The 21,475-nt window shown below is 42.1% G+C and overlaps 2 protein-coding genes across 2 annotated transcripts; both read left to right on the top strand.

The window, feature by feature from the left end:
- Positions 1-5,066: 5,066 nt before the first annotated feature.
- MELLADRAFT_86907 (uncharacterized protein) lies at positions 5,067-8,911 on the top strand (the record flags this gene model as incomplete). Its single annotated transcript, XM_007403985.1, has 8 exons — positions 5,067-5,146; positions 5,248-5,455; positions 5,522-5,706; positions 5,766-6,270; positions 6,334-6,638; positions 6,794-8,367; positions 8,433-8,542; positions 8,900-8,911. 8 exons carry the CDS (start codon positions 5,067-5,069, stop codon positions 8,909-8,911), a joined length of 2,979 nt encoding a protein of 992 aa, XP_007404047.1.
- A 1,983-nt stretch (positions 8,912-10,894) lies between these two features.
- Positions 10,895-11,797, top strand: MELLADRAFT_101163 (uncharacterized protein; the record flags this gene model as incomplete). Its single annotated transcript, XM_007403986.1, has 3 exons — positions 10,895-11,166; positions 11,246-11,476; positions 11,554-11,797. 3 exons carry the CDS (start codon positions 10,895-10,897, stop codon positions 11,795-11,797), a joined length of 747 nt encoding a protein of 248 aa, XP_007404048.1.
- Between the last annotated feature and the right edge of the window lie 9,678 nt (positions 11,798-21,475).

The raw sequence follows: 21,475 nt of genomic DNA, 5'->3' as shown, positions 1-21,475 counted from the left end.
TTTTACATTGGAAAGGAATGTTATCGAAATTCGAACATACTAGATTGATTAGGTACGCGGACCCAATAGATATAGGATGGGTAGGCGATGCATCACCATCTTACGGTATCGGAGTATTATTAGGAAAGAAGTGGTTCCAAACGAAACTTAGACCTGGTTGGGAAGATTCCGGAACTACAAAAAGGGGGATTGCATGGTTAGAGACAGCCGCAATAAGAGTAGGTCTTTGGCATATCGTATCTCACGGAAATTATAGAGGTAAATCTGTGATTGTATGGACGGACAACACCACCAGTCAAAATGCGATAATTAATAGGAGATCGAATGACCTAGAAGTAAACAGAGAATGGAGAAAGATTCAAGAGATTTTGATATCATGTGAAATGGATCTAGTAGCAAAAAGGGTCGTATCGAAAAGAAATCTTGCTGATGATATATCGAGAGGTGAAGACGATGAACACGATAAGGATGAAGCTGATAGAATGTGGACCTCTTTACCATCAGACTTAGTGAATTGTTTCACTCAGAAAGAAGTGCAAGATGGAAAGGATGATACATTGCAAAGGCAATTTCCAGGTCTTGATTGCACATGAACGCAGGAGCGTGATAAACGCAGAGGTCATATGCTGATAAAATCCCCATCATTTGTAAATTCCCCGTTGTAACGTTTAATATGTGAAGATGTACCAAGAGTGTTGTGAATATTAAAATCATGATGTAAATCGAAGATGTATCATACAAACGTTCAATTCATGCTAAATTGCAAGTAGAACAAGGGGAAGATGTTTCAAGAAAATTTTTTTCTTTCGAACCCAAATGAAACAAGGGGAGAGAAGTTTCAAGAAAGATTTTCTCTTTTGAACCCTTTTTGATGGGAAAACGAAATGATCCAATTACTGAAATTTTGTTGAAAGAAATTACGGAGTAGCTAAGTTTTTTAAAATGATTTCACCGGAAGAACTCAAAAATCTCAAAGGAATTTCACAATTTTTGAGCAGAGGAGACGAGAAAATTTATTTCAACAATTTTCAACAACACATCTTAAACGGTTGGAAATGGAACACACTCATTAGCTACAACGGCGCAGTAAGAAAATTTTTGAAATTCAGAAGAGAACAAATTATGGATCCTTTAAATTTACCAGCATCGAAAGAAGAGATTTATGAATTCTGCGTTTGGGCCGGAAGGACGAATAAAGGCCCGAAGAAAGAAGACATAATGGCACAAACTCTGGAGAAATATCTTTACGGTCTTAAAGCGTGGCACTTATATCATAATGAAGACTTCCCCAAAGTAAAAGAAGAAATAATAAGATTGAGTTTGAAGGCATCAAAGAAAATCGACGTTTCGATGCCAAAAACGATGGAAAAGAGGCCAGTTCACTTAGAACATCTATTAGATTTAATTCCAAAATTAATTAACAAAGGAGAGAAACATCTAGCAATCCTAGATACAATCTTATGTACATTCTGGAGCTTAGCAAGACTAGGAGAAATGACAGGGAACAAAAGAGACTCGACAGAGATTATAAAGGCAACAGATGCAACAATAATTGGGGAGAATGAAGCAGAAGAAGGTTTTATTTCTTTAGGAGGTGCAAAAACAGCGATGCCAGGTGAAATCCAAATTCTACAAGTAAAACGTTTGAACCACATTTTTATGTCCAGTGGCCGCGCTAAGAAGGAGATTAGAAAGAACTTCAAGTACAGAAGATCCTCTATTTAGTTACGTAGAAAATTCAGCTAGAATACTCCTAACGAAAGAGATGATTATGACGACTTGCCAACAGATATGGGAAGAAAGTGGTCATAAAGGGTTAACGGGGCACTCCTTTAGAGTAGGAGGAGCTTCACTAAGATTCGCCTTAGGAATCCCAATAGAAGAGATATGTCAGATTGGAAGGTGGAAATCCGACTCGTGGAAATTTTATATAAAGTCCTACTCACATGAAGAATTGATTAAGACTAAAAGCTTGTTGATAGAATTAAACAAATATAAATTACACGATTGATGAAAGAAGGACTTTATGTGGGTCAACAAAGTCAGGATGCACATCGGGATGAAAGAATTGGGGTTTCGTTTTAGAGGCTCAGGCTTTCAACCCGAGTAGAGGTATATTAAAACTAAACCAGAATTCTCAATTCTATACTTGAATCAAACATTTATTCACCCCTCTAGTGTGTTCTTAGACCCCCGAGTCAATCATATACAAGTCTTATGACTCTTCACGTACTTCTTAATAATGATAAATAGAATTATCTGATTAAATACGAGAAGCATTTAGCTAATAGATTTACATCAGCTAATGCTGGAAAGAATCTATTATGCTATCCATTAGTCTTAACGATCTTCAAGTTATCGGAAATGTCTTCGATAACTTGGTAGACTTGTATCGATTATACTCTTTCAGTAATTCTTTGAAACTTTTCCATAAAAGGTTTCAAAGAATAAAAGGGGTTTTTCTAAGCAAAACCCGAACACTGATAGCCCGGGGCGTAATAGCCGGGGCTATCTAGATAAAAATTAGATAATAAAAAGGTAAATTATCTAATTCTTTATCAAACGTGTACACACTATAGGAATTACCTAGTGAAAAAGTGGATGATAGTTTTCCGGAGGAGGTACGACGTAGGTGGGCGGTGTCCACGACTACGAGTAATGTCGTTTAAAATGTACTTTAAAATATAATCCAGTTTTTAATCCTAATAGTTTAGCTAGTCCAATCCTACGAGACCATCAATTATAATTTCATCGAGATTGTGACCATGATAAGAATAAGGGTCTAGACTAGTTACAAAAACTATCTGGGAATCAATGCCATGCTAATCTCACAATTAACATGTCTGGATTATATAGAGAGCAAGATAAGATCAATTACCATTGTCCCTCATCCGCTTATCTATTTAAAAATATTATCTTATTATATTCTTAAATCCTTTTTCACTGCTAGAACATCTATCGAAAATTAAGAATTCAACTTCTGGACAAATCAATTATTAATCTTTTGATTAGATCTTCTAAGATTCCTATTACCAATTTTTTATGCCGTCCCACCCTCCCATGCAAAAACAAATAAGTTAAGGAATTCGATCAATATGATTTCCGTAAACAGATTTGATATACCAGAGAATTACTGGTAATGGTATGGTATATTAAAACTAAACCAGAATTCTCAATTCTATACTTGAATCAAACATTTATTCACCCCTCTAGTGTGTTCTTAGACCCCCGAGTCAATCATATACAAGTCTTATGACTCTTCACGTACTTCTTAATAATGATAAATAGAATTATCTGATTAAATACGAGAAGCATTTAGCTAATAGATTTACATCAGCTAATGCTGGAAAGAATCTATTATGCTATCCATTAGTCTTAACGATCTTCAAGTTATCGGAAATGTCTTCGATAACTTGGTAGACTTGTATCGATTATACTCTTTCAGTAATTCTTTGAAACTTTTCCATAAAAGGTTTCAAAGAATAAAAGGGGTTTTTCTAAGCAAAACCCGAACACTGATAGCCCGGGGCGTAATAGCCGGGGCTATCTAGATAAAAATTAGATAATAAAAAGGTAAATTATCTAATTCTTTATCAAATGTGTACACACTATAGGAATTACCTAGTGAAAAAGTGGACACCGGATTATCCGGTGTAAAGTCCATCCGGTGTAAAATTAAAAAAAAAACCCATTAAGTGCAATTTTACACCGTATCCAATTTTTTTGAGACAGTGTAAATAAATTAAGTGTAATCGATACGGTGTAAAAGTAATGTACCCGGGGTACATATTTATTTTTACACCGGATAATGCGGTGTAAAGTGGTCCGGTGTAAAAATCCCGGGTACCCTGGTAATCTCGACTTTTACACCGAACCCCATTACACCACATTTTCCGGTGTAAAAGGGTACAATGTAAAAATCCCAAACCTCACGCTTGAAGTTGAGTTTTACACCGACACTTATTACACCGATTCATCAACTAACATCGCATGAAAATACCTACCTGATATCGTAAATATCAGACGCAAATACATGCAAGTGATCGAAAGATATAAACTCTTGCGTCCAAACAAACAAGATACCCACATATCATCCGTGAGAGTGGAAGAAGGGCTTCTTGATGGTTGACTTCCAAGCGAGGACTTTAGACTTTAAAGGTCACTCTCACTCGTATTTGACAAGTTGCAAATACTTTCATTCCCATTTCGTCATCTTTTCAACACATTATTCTTTCTGTGACCCAATGATGGGCCAAGTACATTCCCTCTCCGCTGGAGAGGAAGGATGTGACCTGTCTAGTTTGAAAGGAGGTCATTTGACAGATAATCTGTCACCCTCGAATCATCTTGATCCTACAAAAGATAGACCATCGAGTGTCATTCCATCGACTCCTCATCGTCGGCTTAATTTCATTCCATCGACTCCTCTCAGATCTAGCCAAATCGGTCCTTCTAGCTCAGGTATCACGTTATCGAGCTCAGACCTTGTCACCATGACAGACTCCGATTCCCCTACGCCAAGTTTGAAGACCAAGATTGTGAAAAAGTCAAAAAGTAAGAAGAAATCGAAGAATTCAAAGGAAAAACAAAATCAACTCGAAAGAAGTCAATTCGAAAGATCAGAATCTGGATCACCTCTTAATTCTAAGAAATCCAAGAAGAAGCATCATCAAATCCCTTCACCAATTGATAACGAAGCCGAAGATCTTTCTTATCGCCAAGAACAGACAAAATCAAAGAAGAAGGGCAGGAAGAGGAAGCGCCGCTCATCAAATTCAATTCCAGACGATGCCATCTCAGAAACTCATTCTGAAAATGTAACCCACCTGGTCAAACGGCCACAACTCCAGCTGATAACTGATAAATCCCAGCATACCACCTTTATCGACTTTGGTTCTGTAGTCGATGCACAAGGGTATCCTAAGTACCCCAATGGAGATACGGTTTTTGTATGCCCACCTGATGAAAAGGTGAAGAACTTCGGATTCGTCGGTTGGACGCACACGATGAAGACCGATTCCTCTCATAAATATTGGAAAATCTTATGATTCACCTGCCTCAGGGTGATGAAATGTTCCAACACTGGTTGCCCTTTTGCTGGTTCACCTCCAACCGGCCACAAAATGATTGAAAAACTCTTAAATCGGTAAGTTGTGATTTGCTTATTTGACATAAGTATAATCATTCCAATACTTATGTTTCTCATATTGATTTTGGATCTGCCAGGTGCGAACCATGCCCTATCAGTAGCTGTGAAGGGCTTCAGGTGCACATCGAGTGCTCTGCGCGATGTCAATTTGACGAAGAGAAGACAGAAAACCCGTGGCGTATACTGCAACATCAAGGTGATCACCGGCATGTTTGGCCTGAGGCGAAAAAGGCGGATCCTATGTCTAAGAGCCAGCTGAAGGACATGGTCGTCAATGACCCCAAGACAGGACCTTTGGGATTAAAGGTAATGTATATCAACAATTTTTTGTATAAGATAAAATCATCATTCTGACTCAATGTTCACATTTAGGTTGGCCGCGCTCATGCAGGCACTGATCCTATCCGAACTGTGGTGGATGTACATCCTTCATTTGGAAATGCGGACCGCCTTGGGTACTTGCGACGATTATTTCTGGTGGAAGCTGGATTGATGCCGGATTCAAAGGACAAAGACGGGGGCGATAGATGGCTCCTTCAGTTAATTCATTGGACCACGTACGTGCCCATGATTTAATTTCTGGTTTATTTTCTTTTGGCTGACCCTGTCTTTTTAGTAATGGCATGCGAATAGTGTCTGAATCCCTAAAAGTCGAAGACATACATATTTCTTTCCAAAGCAAATGGATGTCAGAAGTGCTAGTTCATGAGGAGAATGGTGTATCTTACGAAGGTGGCCTTCTATCCGACGTAACCTATAGGTTTTTCAATCACGGTTATCTGATGACAACTTCAATGTATTGTGAAAAAATCGAACGCTTCGTACCAGTACTTCTCACGTGGATGAATGGCCTCTCCAAGGATCATTACAAATCTCATTTTAAGACTTTATTACAACAGATTAAAGATACAGCAAAGTCGGACGAGCAGAAGAACAACTTAACTGAACAAATCGTGGACTTCTCCCAGGCTCAGAAAGTGGGACTTATGAGTGCTTACATGGAGGTCTTTAACGTGGATCGAGACGTCGCACTATCCAAACTACACGGCTGCAGTCAACATTTTTCCCAGGCCGTCACCCGCCTCAAGAAAAATCGAAGCATTGTGCGTTTTGACTTGAAGGTAAGCAATATAAACCTTTGCTCACTATCACACCAGGCTGATGTTTGAGTTGTATTCATTCAGGACGATTGGGAAGCCAAATGCAAGGCTTTGCTCAAACCCGATACACCTGGTAATACTCTCGAAATGAAATTTGCAAAGCTCTTCTTGGAATTTCCGAATGCAAAAAAGTGGCTTGATTGGTGGTGCACCGCCGATACCCAAGCCATGCTTTTTCCTGGTAGGAAGAGGATGCCTTTGGACGATCCACCATTATCTGACAACAAAAGTGATGGAGAAAAATTATTAACAGTCAAAGAGATCAAAAAAAAATTACACTCAACCACAAACGGTCAAGAATCTATGCACAGGGTCTATTACTTGTTGTCGTAAGTCACCTCACTATACTTTAAATTTTTATTATTACATTATCTGAAGAAGATTTCATATTGATTCATTAAATGTATCAATATATCAGGAAAGGCAAATGCAGCATCATCGCGGGATTCATTCAATTACTAGCCTTTGTCCAAAGTCTAGAAAGAGATTATCAAAATGCTCAAAAAGGGGTTTCCATCGCCTACGGATCGTCACAGAAGAATTGGGAGGAACTCGTTAAAGGATTAGGAATGCCTAAGCCCACCAAACGCCGCTATTTCAAGAACGACGGCCGGCCTCCCGACACCACCGACGAACTTCTTGGTAATACCAAAAAGACTAAGGCGTCAACCCGCACTCCAGGACGTCCCAGAGGCTCTCAAAACGTCAATCGAGCAGCTTTAACCACCTATCAGTCGTATACTAAAGGTACACGACCAGGTACTACCAACAGATGTTGGCAGAGCTCAACCCTTGAGTCTCTATATGCTCTATTTGGGCCTTTATGGAGCGATTTCGGTTCTGTCAATGGCAGCGGACTGGTCCATGTACTATATCAGCATCTCACTAAAAGATGTACTGCGCAACTCCAAGGAAAGAACCTTGGCAGGCTCCTCTCATCTCACCAGAATCTCCTACACAACACTCTTCGAACCCCGACATCCTATCAACCGGACGAAATGGCATCAGCTGACCAGTTCATGGAAAGGCTCCTACGCCCTGGTCGACATTCTCTTAGGCCTTTGTTTGAAGTTCCATTTATTAAGGCTCACATCTGTCCTGCCGACGCCAAACATACTAGAGTTGAAAGTAAAACAAGAGCTTGCCAGGCTTTGTTTCCTTACAACTTCACCGACGCTGGTCTTTCTTACGATGAAGTAGGCTTGATGATTGATCTGTTAATGTCTGAAGGCCTTTCTACGGACAGTAGACTCGTATGCCGCAAGTGCCATCCCGAGGACAACAACGAGGACGAATCCGATTGCGTAATTCAAGCTTCACCGCCTCAGAATCTCACCACACTCGTAGAGAATGTCAAGATTGATCTCACTAGCAACCCAAAATTGGCGCCTTTGCACCTATATTTCCTTCTGGAAGGGATAGCTGGTTTGGAAGCATCTGCACGTGCGGATTTCCAGAATAATACTAACTGGCCATCAAGAATTATAGTAGGTGATGTGGAGTATTGCTTGATGACACGCGGGTATTGGGGTGGCTTACACTACTGGTGCAAGGTAGTGCGTGATGTAGAAGGAATTTTGGGTGTTTGGCATTACGACGAACTTCAGAACGGTGGCTTTGCTCAATTGTTGAGCCGCAATATCACCTCAATTGGTGGGTGTGATGCACAAACCAGCTGGCTTTGTTATTCACGAATCCCTTTTAATCACGAGCGCTCTCGTATTGCCTCATCAATACGTGATTTGATGAAGGAATTTCCACAAAAACACACCCTTATACCTTTCACGATGCCTTTGGAGGGATTTCCTGTAGGTGGTGGCCTTCCCTCTCTTGAAGAGGTTGTTGAAGTTGTGCAAGAACATCAGGAGGAAGTTCCGGAAGAACATCAGGAGGAAATGGTGGAAAATCATCATAACAACAACCACGACAATCAGCCTCCTACCCAATCTTTCAAGATCAAGCTCAAGTTAGCGCCACGTATACCATCAACGGAAAAACTAGCTGGTGATGGAGAAGGAGGAGCTGATCTAAACAACAAAGAGACTTTGGTTAAGAAGCGTAAGTTTATAGTTAAAAAAGTCATCATGCATTCCTTTACTTACTACTTTTCTTTTTCTAATCAGCAAAAAGGTCCCAAAAGTCACAACCAGCAGGGGAAGATGATCAAGCCGGGCAACCCACCACTAAGGCTGGCAGAGCCAGAGCTGTCAGAGCAAAACGTGGGGTAAAAAAGGTTTGATCATGTTTTCTATTTCTTTTTTTATTTACCTCCTTTTTTGATTCTTGTCTCTGTGTATTGTATTCTCCTTTTTAATCTTTCTATCCCTTCCTTGTCAGTCTTTCCATTCCTTCTGTTTGTCTATCTTTTCTTTTTCAGTCCTCAGATATAATTATATTTATCTCTGCCATATTTTTTTGGTACGAATTTCTGTTACTTTTCTCTATCTCTAATTTTTCTATTCTTTCTTTTGGAATTTTATTTTGACTTATGATTGGTTATGTTATATTTTCTGTTTTCTCTTTTTTCTTTTTTAATTCTTATTTGTAAATAATAATGGTCACTACTTATTTCCTTTTTTTTTCTTTCAAGTTCTCATCATAATTGTAATCATAATGATGGTCAATTTCTTTTCATATTTTCATCTTTTCCTAGTTTCCTCATTGTCATCTTTGTATTTGTGTAATTAATCATGGTCATTGGGCGCGACAGGTGTGAATATTTTCACATGAGAGTGACTTCTTTCAAGTTTTGGACCCGGTGTAAATTGATGTGGTGTAAATTTATACTTTGTAACAGTATAAATTGACTTTTCCACTTAGTGCTTTACACCGAATATCTCGGTGTAAAGGTTGGATCGGTGTAAAAATGTGCTTACCCGGCATATATTTATTTTTACACCTGATGTTTTTGCACCGTATGTTCCGGTGTAAAAAGTCCGGTGTAAAAATAAATGTGTACCCCGGGTACATGACTTTTACACCGTATCCTTTACACTTAATTTATTTACACTGACTGAAAAAAATTGGATACGGTGTAAAATTGCACTTAATGGGTTTTTTTTAATTTTACACCGGAAAATCCGGTGTAAATGGGTCGGTGTAAAATTCCAACCCCCCGTATTAAATCTCGGTGCAACACAAATTTGTAATTTTCTACTGTTTAACCCTTTAACGGCTGTAAGACTTTCACGATGATTACGATGAGATTGATATGAAAGCATGAGGTTTAACAAATAAGAATTTAAAAACCCCGTTGAGTTTGAACCGGGTTCCGGCCGTGATTCTGGGGTACCCCGCAAACCAAATTTCAACAAAAGAGGTAAATTTGTGGTGTAGTGCTGACATGTATTGGCAAGGGTGGTGAAAAAAATGAATTTGTTTCCATCTTAAAGAGGTTCTGAGCTGTTCTGGGTATGCCTCATGAGTGGATCCTGAATACTCATCTCAGAGACTGAGCCCACAGAATGCTCACCCAAGATGAAAATGAGCATTCTCCAGCAACGCCAAGCAAAATCTGAGCAAAACAGTCTGATTGCCTGAACACTACCAAACTCATGAATTGAATGGATCTGAAACAAAATGAATCTTTTTTGGAGACTTCAGGAAAGTCTACAACGCTCACATAGTTGTGAGCATCAATTTTGGCCCCTGTGACAACAACGAAGAAGATCAAGAAGATCAGAATCAAGACGGAGCAATCGAACCCGAAGTGTCGTACGAACAAGACGAATCCGAAAGCGAATCAAACGGTTCGACCATCAGAACCGATTCTGGAAATCAATCAGAAGATTCTTCAGACGACTCGCCCGACTCAGACTTCATAGACAACTCACCAAGTGGTTCTGACTCATCTAGTTCCAGCCCATCCGATTCTTCAACTTCGTCAGAAACGTCAGACGAAGAACTGTCCTCAGGCTCAGAGTCTAATTCAGAAAGTGATAGTGAATCAGAAGAAGAGAAGAAGTCGAAGAGGGAGTTAAGAAGCAGGAAGAAGAATAAAAGTAAGCCCAGACGGTATACAATCCTTCCCAAAAATTCCCTTACCCATTAGAATAATGGAGTCGTAAAGACTTAGAGAATGTCGAGACATTAGTCATATCCTCTTTCTAGAACCTCATCTCATAAAAATCCCCTTCTTAGAATTCTTCCCATTAAACACACCCATCCCCATTTATCCTATCTCCAATGCTTGAGCCAAGCTCGCATTCAAAAATCGAACCAGAACTCACAAACTAGACAATAGTCATCCTAGCTAGAGTTAATCTCGCATAATCCTCCCAACATCGATAGTTTGCATAACTAACATATGTATTTTCCGATTGATTTTTTCCTCATTCCTTGTCTAGAAAACAAGTTGAATATCAAACAGTTAGAACAGAAACTGAAACTCGCAAAAGAGAAAGCTAAAGAAGAAGAATTGTGAAAGACGAGAGCTAGGCAGTCAGACAAAAAGTCAAAGAATAAGTCGAAATCCAAGAAGTCGAAAAAGTCGAAAAAGAAGAAAGCAAAAGGAACGATAGAGATAGAGATTGGATCAGCACCAACCGGTGATCTAGTTCCACTCCAACCCTTCTGGGCCGAACAGATGACGACCCTACACACATCCATCCCATTGACAGTCTTCAACCAAACCTTTGCTCGACTAGACAATGAAGAACACAATCAAAACCACAGCACTTCTTCTTCATCTAAGGTAAAATCCAACAAAGGACTCGAAGCCCCTTCCGAGTACACGTTATCATTTGGCGAATGGTCCAAATGTATGAGTCTCTTTAGAAGATACTTAGCCGGCTACTACGGACAAGCTCCTCTAGCAAAGAGGCTGAAACTTCACATAGAGAACGTGAAAAACATAAAGTCAGTACAGAATATGTCCCTTACTACCTGTAAGAAGATCAGATAACTAACTGACAAAAGTAATACCGTGGTATACCAGACGTTCGACCGAATGTTGGATGACTGCCTTGCACTACGACATCTTATGTAGATCACAAACCTTTGTAAAAAGAGGAGACAACGGATTGATGAAAGACATAGGAATTCATGTCCAGAAATATGAGAATCAGGCAAAAGAGAAGTCCTTACGCTTTGGAGAAGCAAACGGAGGAGACGCTAACCCTCACGCGAAGGGAGGACGCCTCGAATTCAAACATCCTGAGACAGGCTTGTACAGGCAAGTAAAAACAAAATTTGAGACAATTACCCTCAGTTTATTCTAACACCTTGAAAGTGTTTGATCAACAGAAACAATAGCACCAACCTCAGCTCAAACAAAAGAGAGGCTTCAAACATAGATCCTCATCAATTTAAGAAAAGAAGAGGCCAACGAAACAAACACGGCCTAAACTACACGATTCCTTCTTATATTTCAAACCCAACTCAACATCAACCACCAAACCATGCACTTCCTCCAAACCCTTTGTCGTATACAGAAAGACAACCCTTGCCGATTGCAGCCCCAATGGCAGCAAACAAATTCCCATCCTGAGGAGGGAGAGGTAACTGGCGAGGAGGTAGAGGAGGATTCGGACAATGCCGAAACAACGGGTAAGTTACGACAGCTGGTAATGGACTACAAACCCCATTTCCTCTCTTGAAATCCTTTTTTCTTTAAATCCTTCTCTTCAAATCCTTCCTCTTTACTCAGACATAATATTTAGAATCCCTTTCCAAGTAAGCAAGATAGACAATGACCTTTATAATCATATAACTATACGATTTCTAATTCTTTCACTTCTTATGTAGACATTTATTATTATTTCATCTAACTTTTTTTTTTATTCAAATCCTCAGACTCATTTCACAACCTATGTACCCCTGACCACAAGAAACAACACCTACCCACACTCGTTTATGTTTTTTCTTTGTATTAAGTTTTAACAAAACCCTATTTTACATGCATCAGTAATTCATGACATAATAGTCTAACTCACGTAATAACTCGCGTTGCCCTCCCATCCAATCCAGATTGGAAGCAGAAAGAAACAGAAACAAGGACAGCCCCCAACGGGATGAAGTCCATGAACAGAAAGACTCAACAACGAAATGGCCAAAAGGCATCAAGTGTGATATGAAGATTCACGCATGGAGGGTAGCATTAGAGAAACACCATCTCCTACCACGACTACAGTTTATTCTTGACGGCTTTCAACAGGGCTTCCATCAAGGAATACCGGATCATACTATCCACGGTTTAGATAATTTCTGCCCTCCCAACCACCAGTCCGCCTTATCAGCCAAGGAAGACATCGAGAAGAACTTCAAGCAAGAACTGGAAGCGGGACGCATGTATGGACCTTATACGAAAGAAGAAATGTCAACATGTTACAAATTTTTTTGTTCCAGTCCACTGGGCGCAGTTATGAACGGCAATGGTTCTTTCCGCCCCATCAACGACCTCTCCTTTCCAAAGAACAACCCGGATATCCCCAGCGTAAATTCTTTTGTGAATAAAGAAGATTTTCGTACGACCTGGGACAAGTTTGAAAAGGTTGCCTGTCACATTGCAAACGCATCAGTTCCCCTACAGATGGCATTGTTTGACTGGTTGAAAGCGTACCGACAAATCGGCACCCACCCGAGCCAGTGGCCATATCTACTTCTTAAGATTTCAAAGGTCGCCTTTACATATACTTATGCATATCCTTCGGAGGCGTAGCGGGTTGCGGCAGTTTTGGCGGCCCTGCTGACGCATGGAAAGAGTTAGTCGAATTGGAGTTCAACCTCAACAAGGTATTTCGGGGGGTCGATGACAACCTCGTCATTAAAGAGAAACGATACACAGTATCTATGAACAACATCGTATCCTACAGCACCAGCCTGGGGGTGAAAACCAACGATACAAAATTCACTCACTTCAGCAATGAGCAAAAATATATCGGTTTCCTTTGGAACACCAAAAAGAAGACAGTATGCCTCCCACCCAAGAAGCTAGAACAACGAGTTGAGCAATTGTAAGATTTCTTAGCCAAAGTGTATTACACTTACAAAGAAGTTGACAAGATGTACGGCCGACTGAGTCATGTTTCCTATATAGCCCCTCAGCTGAGATGTTACCTGATGAGCGGTTATAGATGGAAGCGAGAATGGGTAAAGCACAAGGCAAAACGGACAATGCCACCAAACACGAGAGGCGACCTCGCAGTTTGGCTGAAAGCTCTACACAACTTCCCCAACCGGATGTTATTAAAACCCAGGACCATCAACAACATCGGCTGGGTGGGAGACGCGTCCACCAGCTTTGGTATAGGTATAATCGTTGGCAAGGACTGGGCGCAGTTTCAACTCTGCCCAGGCTGGGATCTACGGCTTGGAGAACCAACACGAGGGATAGCCTGGCTCGAGACAGTCACCGTCCGCCTTGGTTTGTTAGTGGTCCAGAAACTACGTAAACTGGAAGGTGAAAGATACTTAGTATTAACTGAAAACACTACAACAGAAGGATTTCTGCGGAACAAATCATCCCGTGATTTTTGGGTGAACGAGGAGTGGAAACGAATCTCAGATTTACTATTTCAAAATGATTGCCAATTGGAGCAAAAGAGGGTGACAACTCTTGACAACGCAGCAGATCAGTTGTCAAGGGGCCTCTCAACCTCCAAACCTTGGTACAGACAAATTCATATCACAGTCCCAGACGACTTATCCCCGTGGCTGAGAGATGTGGAAGATCCTCTCCTGCCTCCTTCGGCCAGCAGTTTATAACCTTGACTCCTCTTGCATACCCTCCATACATTCTTTACCGGCTATCCTCTCTTCTTCCCAATTAGACAGCAATCCTCCACCTCTTTTACCTACTTCACCACACGTTCACATAGTCATACCCGCTAGCTTCGACAACCCTACTCGATTCCTTTGTTCATAACCCGATTTCACTCCTTCCGCGACCAAGGTTTCCCCCCCCACCTCGCTCTAGTATCCTGGTAAGACCACACTCCAATAAGTAGACGTAAGTCTATCACTCACTCCAACACGAGATTGAGCAGTGGGCAGAGAACTGATAAACTTACCACGGGTTGCTCGGACTAGCCTATCAGCGTCATGAAAGATATCAAGAGCTTCCTGAGGATAGACAACAACATCAAGAAGGGTTTGACTTGTGCCCAACGGCACATGATTAGAGCAGGTTGGAGTAGGAGTACGATAGAGTCTTACGCGTCTGGCGTCAAGAAATTCAAGCTTTTTGCATCAGCTAAGCACCTCACCCCGTTCCCGGCGTCCAAAGACACAATTGAACGCTTCATTGTTTGGGCCGGACACAACTTCAACCAACGAGCCACCAACAAACCTGTGAAAGTGACAACTATCAGGAAGTATCTCACAGCTTTGAGAACCTGGCATGCCTTTCACGGCTTCAATTTTCCAAACATCGACCTAACTCGACTAAAAACCATCCTCCGAGCAACCCAAAATTTAGAAGCTAGAGCCCCGTCCAATAAGAAGAACAGACAACCCATAACACCGAAAGCCCTCCTAGCTCTCGTCACCAACCTGGCAGAGATAGAAGTCGACTCCAAAGGCCTTACAGCTTTGGTGCTAGTCGCCTATTGGGGGCTAGCTCGCCTTGGGGAGTTAGTTTATGCGTCGACCTCCTACAACAGGCACAATCACGGCGCCATCCTAAATTCAGACGTCACCCTTTTATCAGTAAACGGCAGGAAGGTAGCAGAGATCTCACTACAAGAGGCAAAGACGGCTGAACCCGGCGAAACTCAACTCCTTGTTCTCAGGGAAACCGGGGGAGTCTTATGTCCGGTGGCAGCGCTAGAACGTCTTTTAGCCTGCCTGCAACGTGTAAAAGATCCCCGATTATTCATGACCTGGACAGCTAATGGCACCACGGCCATCACACGCTCGATGGTTCAACGCGCTATGGAACGGCCCTGGGGTTCTTCTTCATGTATGACGGGTCACTCCTTCAGGATTGGCGGAGCGACACTCCTCACTAAAGCCGGGGTTTGTACCGAAGCAATAAAGACTCTTGGACGATGGAAGTCAGCCTGCCATTCATTGTACCAAAGGGAATGGAACGACCAGGATTGGACCTCCGCAAAACAAATCTTAGACATAACCAAGGATATCGTCCCAGTCTTTGACTGACCTTTTCAGACGCTATGCTCCTCCACTTAAATATCTTCCTTTGCCTTAGCCGAAACTGTGTACTTATCTCTTTCCTCTTGTATATGCCTTGTTAATATAACTTCTTGTTTCTGACCGACACACGTCTCACATGATATGGATGCGTAGGCGACAGGGATGGGAGAAGCCTATCTAGGCTCAGGCCTGTCACCTGAGGATGGGGATCTAGGCTTCCCCTCAACCCACAGAAGACCCATCATTGATTCAGAGACTCCTACTTTCAGGAAGGCTCCCCTGCGGTAAGTCTCTCAAAGAGAGAGACCACTCAAGGGGAACTCTCCCGTCTCATCGTAGGGTAGTCCTAGGACTCCACAGGTCCCTGGGAAGAGACTTCCCCGGGGCCTACCGCCCACATCCATTCTCCCCCTCACTTAGCCGGGCTAAGCAAGGGGGAGAAAACTTGTCACTGAGAAAAAGTTGTGAGAGTAATATTGATAATGGATTGCTTCTCTCGAGAGGCACGAATTGGGAGACTGGTCCATGAAAATAAGAAGCGCGCGCTTAACGAGGTATGACTTTAAGAGTAATACGTCATAGAAGCGGGCAAACCCTAAGGAGTCGTTATGAACCCCAATCCAGAATAAGATTAATGACAAAATAGTCAAGGGAGTAAATTGTTCACGACCTCATAAGATTCCACACCCAAGTGAGACACGGTATATAATATACCCTCCGCTCCTTTTGGTTTGTCCCAGCATTCGATATTTTTCTTTACATTATTACTAGGATATAATTGTCGACCGTTGTCTTGGCCTTGATCATTGTTTACTGTCACTTCTGTCTTCTTTTATAATAAGGTCCTACACTGCCTTATAGCTAACCTTCCCTCGTTCAGCTAGCCTTTCCATTTATTCTATTCTTTTCCTATATAATAATCGATTATTAGATTACACTAATTTTCCTTCATCACTATTATCAAATCTACTCCTACTAGTGTTAGATCTTATACTTCTTAGTTAAAGAGCTAGACCTAACTTTTTTCTGACTGTCCACCCACCCTTTTTCTAACATTCCTCTTCTCTTCCTTCCTAATTTTCTTTCTAGTGACACATATAGGACTACTCAGAGACTCCTACTTTCAGGAAGGCTCCCCTGAGGTAAGTCTCTCGAAGAGAGAGACCACTCAAGGGGAACTCTCCCGTCTCATCGTAGGGTAGTCCTAGGACTCCACAGGTCCCTGGGAAGAGACTTCCCCGGGGCCTACCGCCCACATCCATTCTCCCCCTCACTTAGCCGGGCTAAGCAAGGGGGAGAAAACTTGTCACTGAGAAAAAGTTGTGAGAGTAATATTGATAATGTATGGTGGGCATGATGGTATACTGGTTGTTTGGAATGGGTATTGGAAGGTATTGATGGGAAAGAGGTGGTGGGATCAAGGGTAAAGAGGTGAAACGGTAAGCAGCCCAAATTCAATCAAGGGTTTCTTGACTGTAGGCTACATATGCTTATAGGAATGCCTGTATTGGGCTGTATTGCTGTGAAATTTAAAAAAAAATCATTTTATCAAGCTATTCTGGATCGACTGTACAAACAACTTGGAAAAAGTATGTTTCTTGATTGAAGCTCAAAGATATGTACTTTTAAGCCAAAAACATAGTTTTCCCTGGTTGTGCAAATTTGTGAAAAAAGAAAAGAAAACTATGCACAGCAAAGTATACACAACTTTGAGTACCGTAAATATTTACGGTACTCAAAGCTGTGCATAGTTTTGTGTGTATAGTTTTTTTGGCCCAAATATACTTTTTTTTCGCAACTATACACGACTGTTAAGGGCAGACCTCGGGGGTTTTGGCGACAGGATTGAAAGGATCAATCTTGGGTTCTATATCACGTATCTCGGTTCCTTATGTTGATTGTCAGATGAAGGAAAGAGGAACTACAACGTGGCACGGGCTACAACTTGTTATCTCAATCTGTGACATGTGATCCTTAAGTGTCACGTGTTCAGTTCATAACACTATTCCCCCTTTAATGCTCAAGCTCCCTCTTGCGAACCCTGCATCCTTTCCACGGGCTGTGTTAAGAAACCCTGTTGGAAAAAGCATGGCCCTCTCACTTCTTCCGCCTCCTCCTTTCGTATCTGCTGGCCGCGTCTGGAAACTTTGAATTGAATATCTTCACTAATTCTGTGCAATTCTTGAGGTTGTTTTCTGGTTCCCATGAATTTTCATCTGTAGTGAATCCTTTCCAACTTACTAAGTATTCTAATTTATTGAATTTTCTTCTACAATCTAATATTTCATTCACCTCCCACTCTTCTTGATTGTCAATAATAACTGCTTTCATTGGTTGTTGTTTCCTCTGCGGTATTGTGTCCGGGACGTGTTTCTTCAGTATTGAAACGTGGAATACTGGATGGACACCTTTCATTGACGGCGGGAGATTCAATCTGTAAGTAGAATTCGAGACTTTTTCAATAATGAAGAAAGGACCTAGCCATCTGTGTTCCAGTTTAGGGCTGGGACGTGTGGTTGATATATTTTTTCCATTTAACCACACCTGATCTCCTATTTCCCATTGTGGAGTGTCTCTGACGGTTTTGTCAAATTGAGCCTTCATTTTCTCCTGAGCTAATTCTAAATATTGAGTTAATTCTTTTTGTACTTCTTCTAATACTTGTAGTCTTTTCTCAACTGTAGGCAAGCACTGGTCGGAAGAGGGTACTTTATTGAATATCGGATTAAAACCATAGTTAGCCATGAATGGTGAGAAACCTCTTGACTTGTGATCACGATTATTATATGAGAACTCAGCTGTGGGAAGCAATGCCTCCCAATTGTCCTGTCGGTATTGAACAAAGTGACACAAATATTGTTCAATAGATTTATTGACAATCTTGCTTTGTCCATCAGTGCGTGGGTGGAAGGCTGTTGAGGGATGCAATCTGATTCCCAATCTCTTGTCGAGCTCCTTCGGAATCTGAGAGATGAATCTGCTTCCCCTGTCCGATATGATCGTCTTGGGGGTTCCATGTAATTTCCATACATTTCTCATCATGAGATCAGCTAAGTCGTCCGCTGTCATTGTTTCCCTGCACGGAATAAAATGACTCATTTTGGTCAGCCTATCTACAACCGTAAGGATACTATCATGACCATTTGAAACTGGTAATCCAGTTATAAGGTCGTAGCTTATATCCGACCAGGGGCCTGCTGGTATGGGAAGCGGTTCCAGCGTTCCAAATGGTTGTCTTGTGCTTGACTTCACCCTTAAGCAAGAGTCGCAGCTGTCCACATATCTGTTGACGTAAGCTTTTTGTGAAGGCCACACAAAGCTTCTTCTCACAAGGCCCAGTGTCTTTGCTCGTCCTGGATGTCCGGCTAATAATGAATCGTGCCTGCTTTTCAAAATCAAGTACTTAATGTCATCATCGTCTGGCACTTCAATTTTACCGTGATTATAAAGTATGCCGTCTTTCGTGGTGTAGTGCTTGAGTTTGTCCTTCATTTTGGATGACATAGGGTTTGATGTTGCGTAAATGAGTTCCTTAATTTGTTCACAATCTTCATTTGCTTCACGTATGTTGTCTATAATTTCATCGTCTGTGTTGATGGTGTCTGGTGCGGTTTTGATCTCGGCTGTTGTGTTATCCTGAACTCCTAATACATCAACTTCAAACCAATGATCAGCATCTTCAAGGTGCACTGTTTCATCTTTGAAAAATCCCTCTATAGAGGCTACTTCAACCGGGAATGTATTGGGTTCAATGTCCTCCGGTCGTAATAGTTGGCCAAAGGTTAACTTGCTGTCGGTGTCTGGTGCTAGGTCGGGGCATCGTGACAATGCGTCTGGCTTGGTTGCATGTCGTCCAGGTCTGAATTTAATCTTGAAGTCAAAACAACCTAAAGTCTCGGCCCATCTGGCCTGTCGACACGTCAGTTGTTTTGTCGTCATGAATGATTCTAGGTTTTGATGATCCGTGTACACAATAACTTCCAGTCTGTTTGGGTTGCCTTCCAGATAATGGCACCACTCCTTAAACGATGCAACAAGAGCCAACAGCTCCTTGTCAAATATTTCGTAATTACGTTCGGCCTGGATCAGCAACCTTGACAGATAGGCTACCGGGTGTAATCCACCGTCGTCGTCGGACCTCTGAGAAAGGACTGCGCCTAGCGCAAAATCTGAGCAATCGCATTTGAGCATGAATGCTTTATATGGGTTGGCAATTCTCAGTACTGGGGCTATTGTGAACGAAGTCTTGAGGCTTTCGAATGTATCCTTGCATTTCTGGTCCCACAAGTAATGAGCGTTCAGTTTAGTCAAGTTGTGTAAAGGTCGTGTAGTCTTGGAAAACTGGTCTATAAAACGGCGATAAAAATTTGCAAAACCGATGAATCTTTGAAGTTCCGTGACATTTTGGGGAGCTGGCCACTCCTTGACTGCTTTGACTTTCATTGGGTCCATTCTGATCTTGTTCTTTGAGATAACAAGTCCGAGATACTCAACTTCTTTCTTTGAGAACTCACATTTCTCGGGTTTGAGCCATAGATTATGTTTGGCAAGGATAGCTAGTACACTGTCTACTGCTTCTTCGTGGTTCATGTTGGATTTAGTGTAGATCATGATGTCATCCAGGAATGCGGCTGTATCTTTTCCAATACGACCCAATAATATATCTTGGATGAAATATTGGAAATACCCGGGCGCTCCAGTTGGGCCAAAAGGCATTGTCAATGGTGCAAATTGACCCTGCCTGCATATAAATGCGAGTTTGTCCTTATCTCCTTCCACTACCCGCAGGTTGCCGTAGGCATTCCGCAAATCGAGTTTTGTGAAGTCTTCGGCGTCTAGGAGGCTGTCCACCAGGTCCATAGTCAAAGGTAATGGGTACTTGGTCTTCATGGTCAACGCATTGAGTTTTCTATAGTCAAAACAAGGACACAAATTGCCATCCTTCTTCCCTGTGAAAAGCACAGGGGCAGCCCAGGGAGATGTTGTACAACGGATAGTCCCGTTCTCTAATCCCGTCGTGATCATCTCTTCCAGTGTAGCGTTTTCCGCTGGGGACAGAGGAATTATACGACCAGCCTGAGGCTGTGCTCCTGGTACCAAGTCTACACGGAAGTTGTATCGTCGTCGTGGAGGTAATTGTTGTGCGTTTGATTTCTTGAACATGTGTAAGTGTCGGTGGTAATATGACGGTACCATTTCTTCAAGAGTTTTGACCGGAGCTGATTTCTTCTCGTCGGCCGCTAGTTGAGCGGATGTTGACCACGATGTCTTTGCTGCATCAAGATGTGGGTAGGAGCTATTCAAATGATAAAGAGGCTTGCCAGCTGTTCGAGAAGAAATGGGGAGGGGGCAATAGCAGACTCACATTGCGGGGGCGTCAAAACGTCTATTAAGATGTTAGCCCCCTCGTCACTGTTCCTTGCGTGCCCCTCAGGCTCCATCTCGGGATCATCGGGGTTTTGGGTCGGAATGGACAAAACCGTGGCCACGGTTGCAATATAAGATTCAGTATCGTCTATAAACAATCTATCATTGGGCGGTTCTTGAGTGGTGCAGTCCATAATGGGATTTTCTGGAACACTAGCGGGGAAAACGGGGTTGTTATCTGTTTCAACGGGAGGTTTATGGGTAATGATGTCGAACTCACATTGCGGGGATGCTAACGTTTCAGAAATGACACACATCCCCTCGTAACTGCTCCTAGCATCCCCCATGGGGTCCATTTCATGGCCTTTTGAGGGTTTGGTCGGGCGATACGAAACCGTTGACGCGGTTGCAATGTGGCTAGTGGCGCAGGCTACGGAGCCGTGTTGCCAGTCAATCAGGTCTGAATGGGCTCTGATCCAAGGCATCCCCAGGATGCCATCGTAAGAGTCTTTAAGTCGTGTGATGATGAAAGGGGTAGGGTGAGGGTCGGAAGCAATGAAAAGGTGTGTCTTGAAGGAAGATCGGCTCTCAGAGCCGTCAAATCCTGTGATCATGTGTGGCTCCAGAGTCAATTAGGAACGTCGCTGAATGGGAAGGATTTGCTGTGGCTCGGGGGTTTTGGGACATGGACAATGAAGTGTGTAAA

The sequence above is a fragment of the Melampsora larici-populina genome (genome assembly GCF_000204055.1).
Source record: "Melampsora larici-populina 98AG31 unplaced genomic scaffold MELLAscaffold_1, whole genome shotgun sequence".
Taxonomy (NCBI): domain Eukaryota; kingdom Fungi; phylum Basidiomycota; class Pucciniomycetes; order Pucciniales; family Melampsoraceae; genus Melampsora; species Melampsora laricis-populina.
This window is presented reverse-complemented; position numbering and strand designations above follow the sequence as displayed.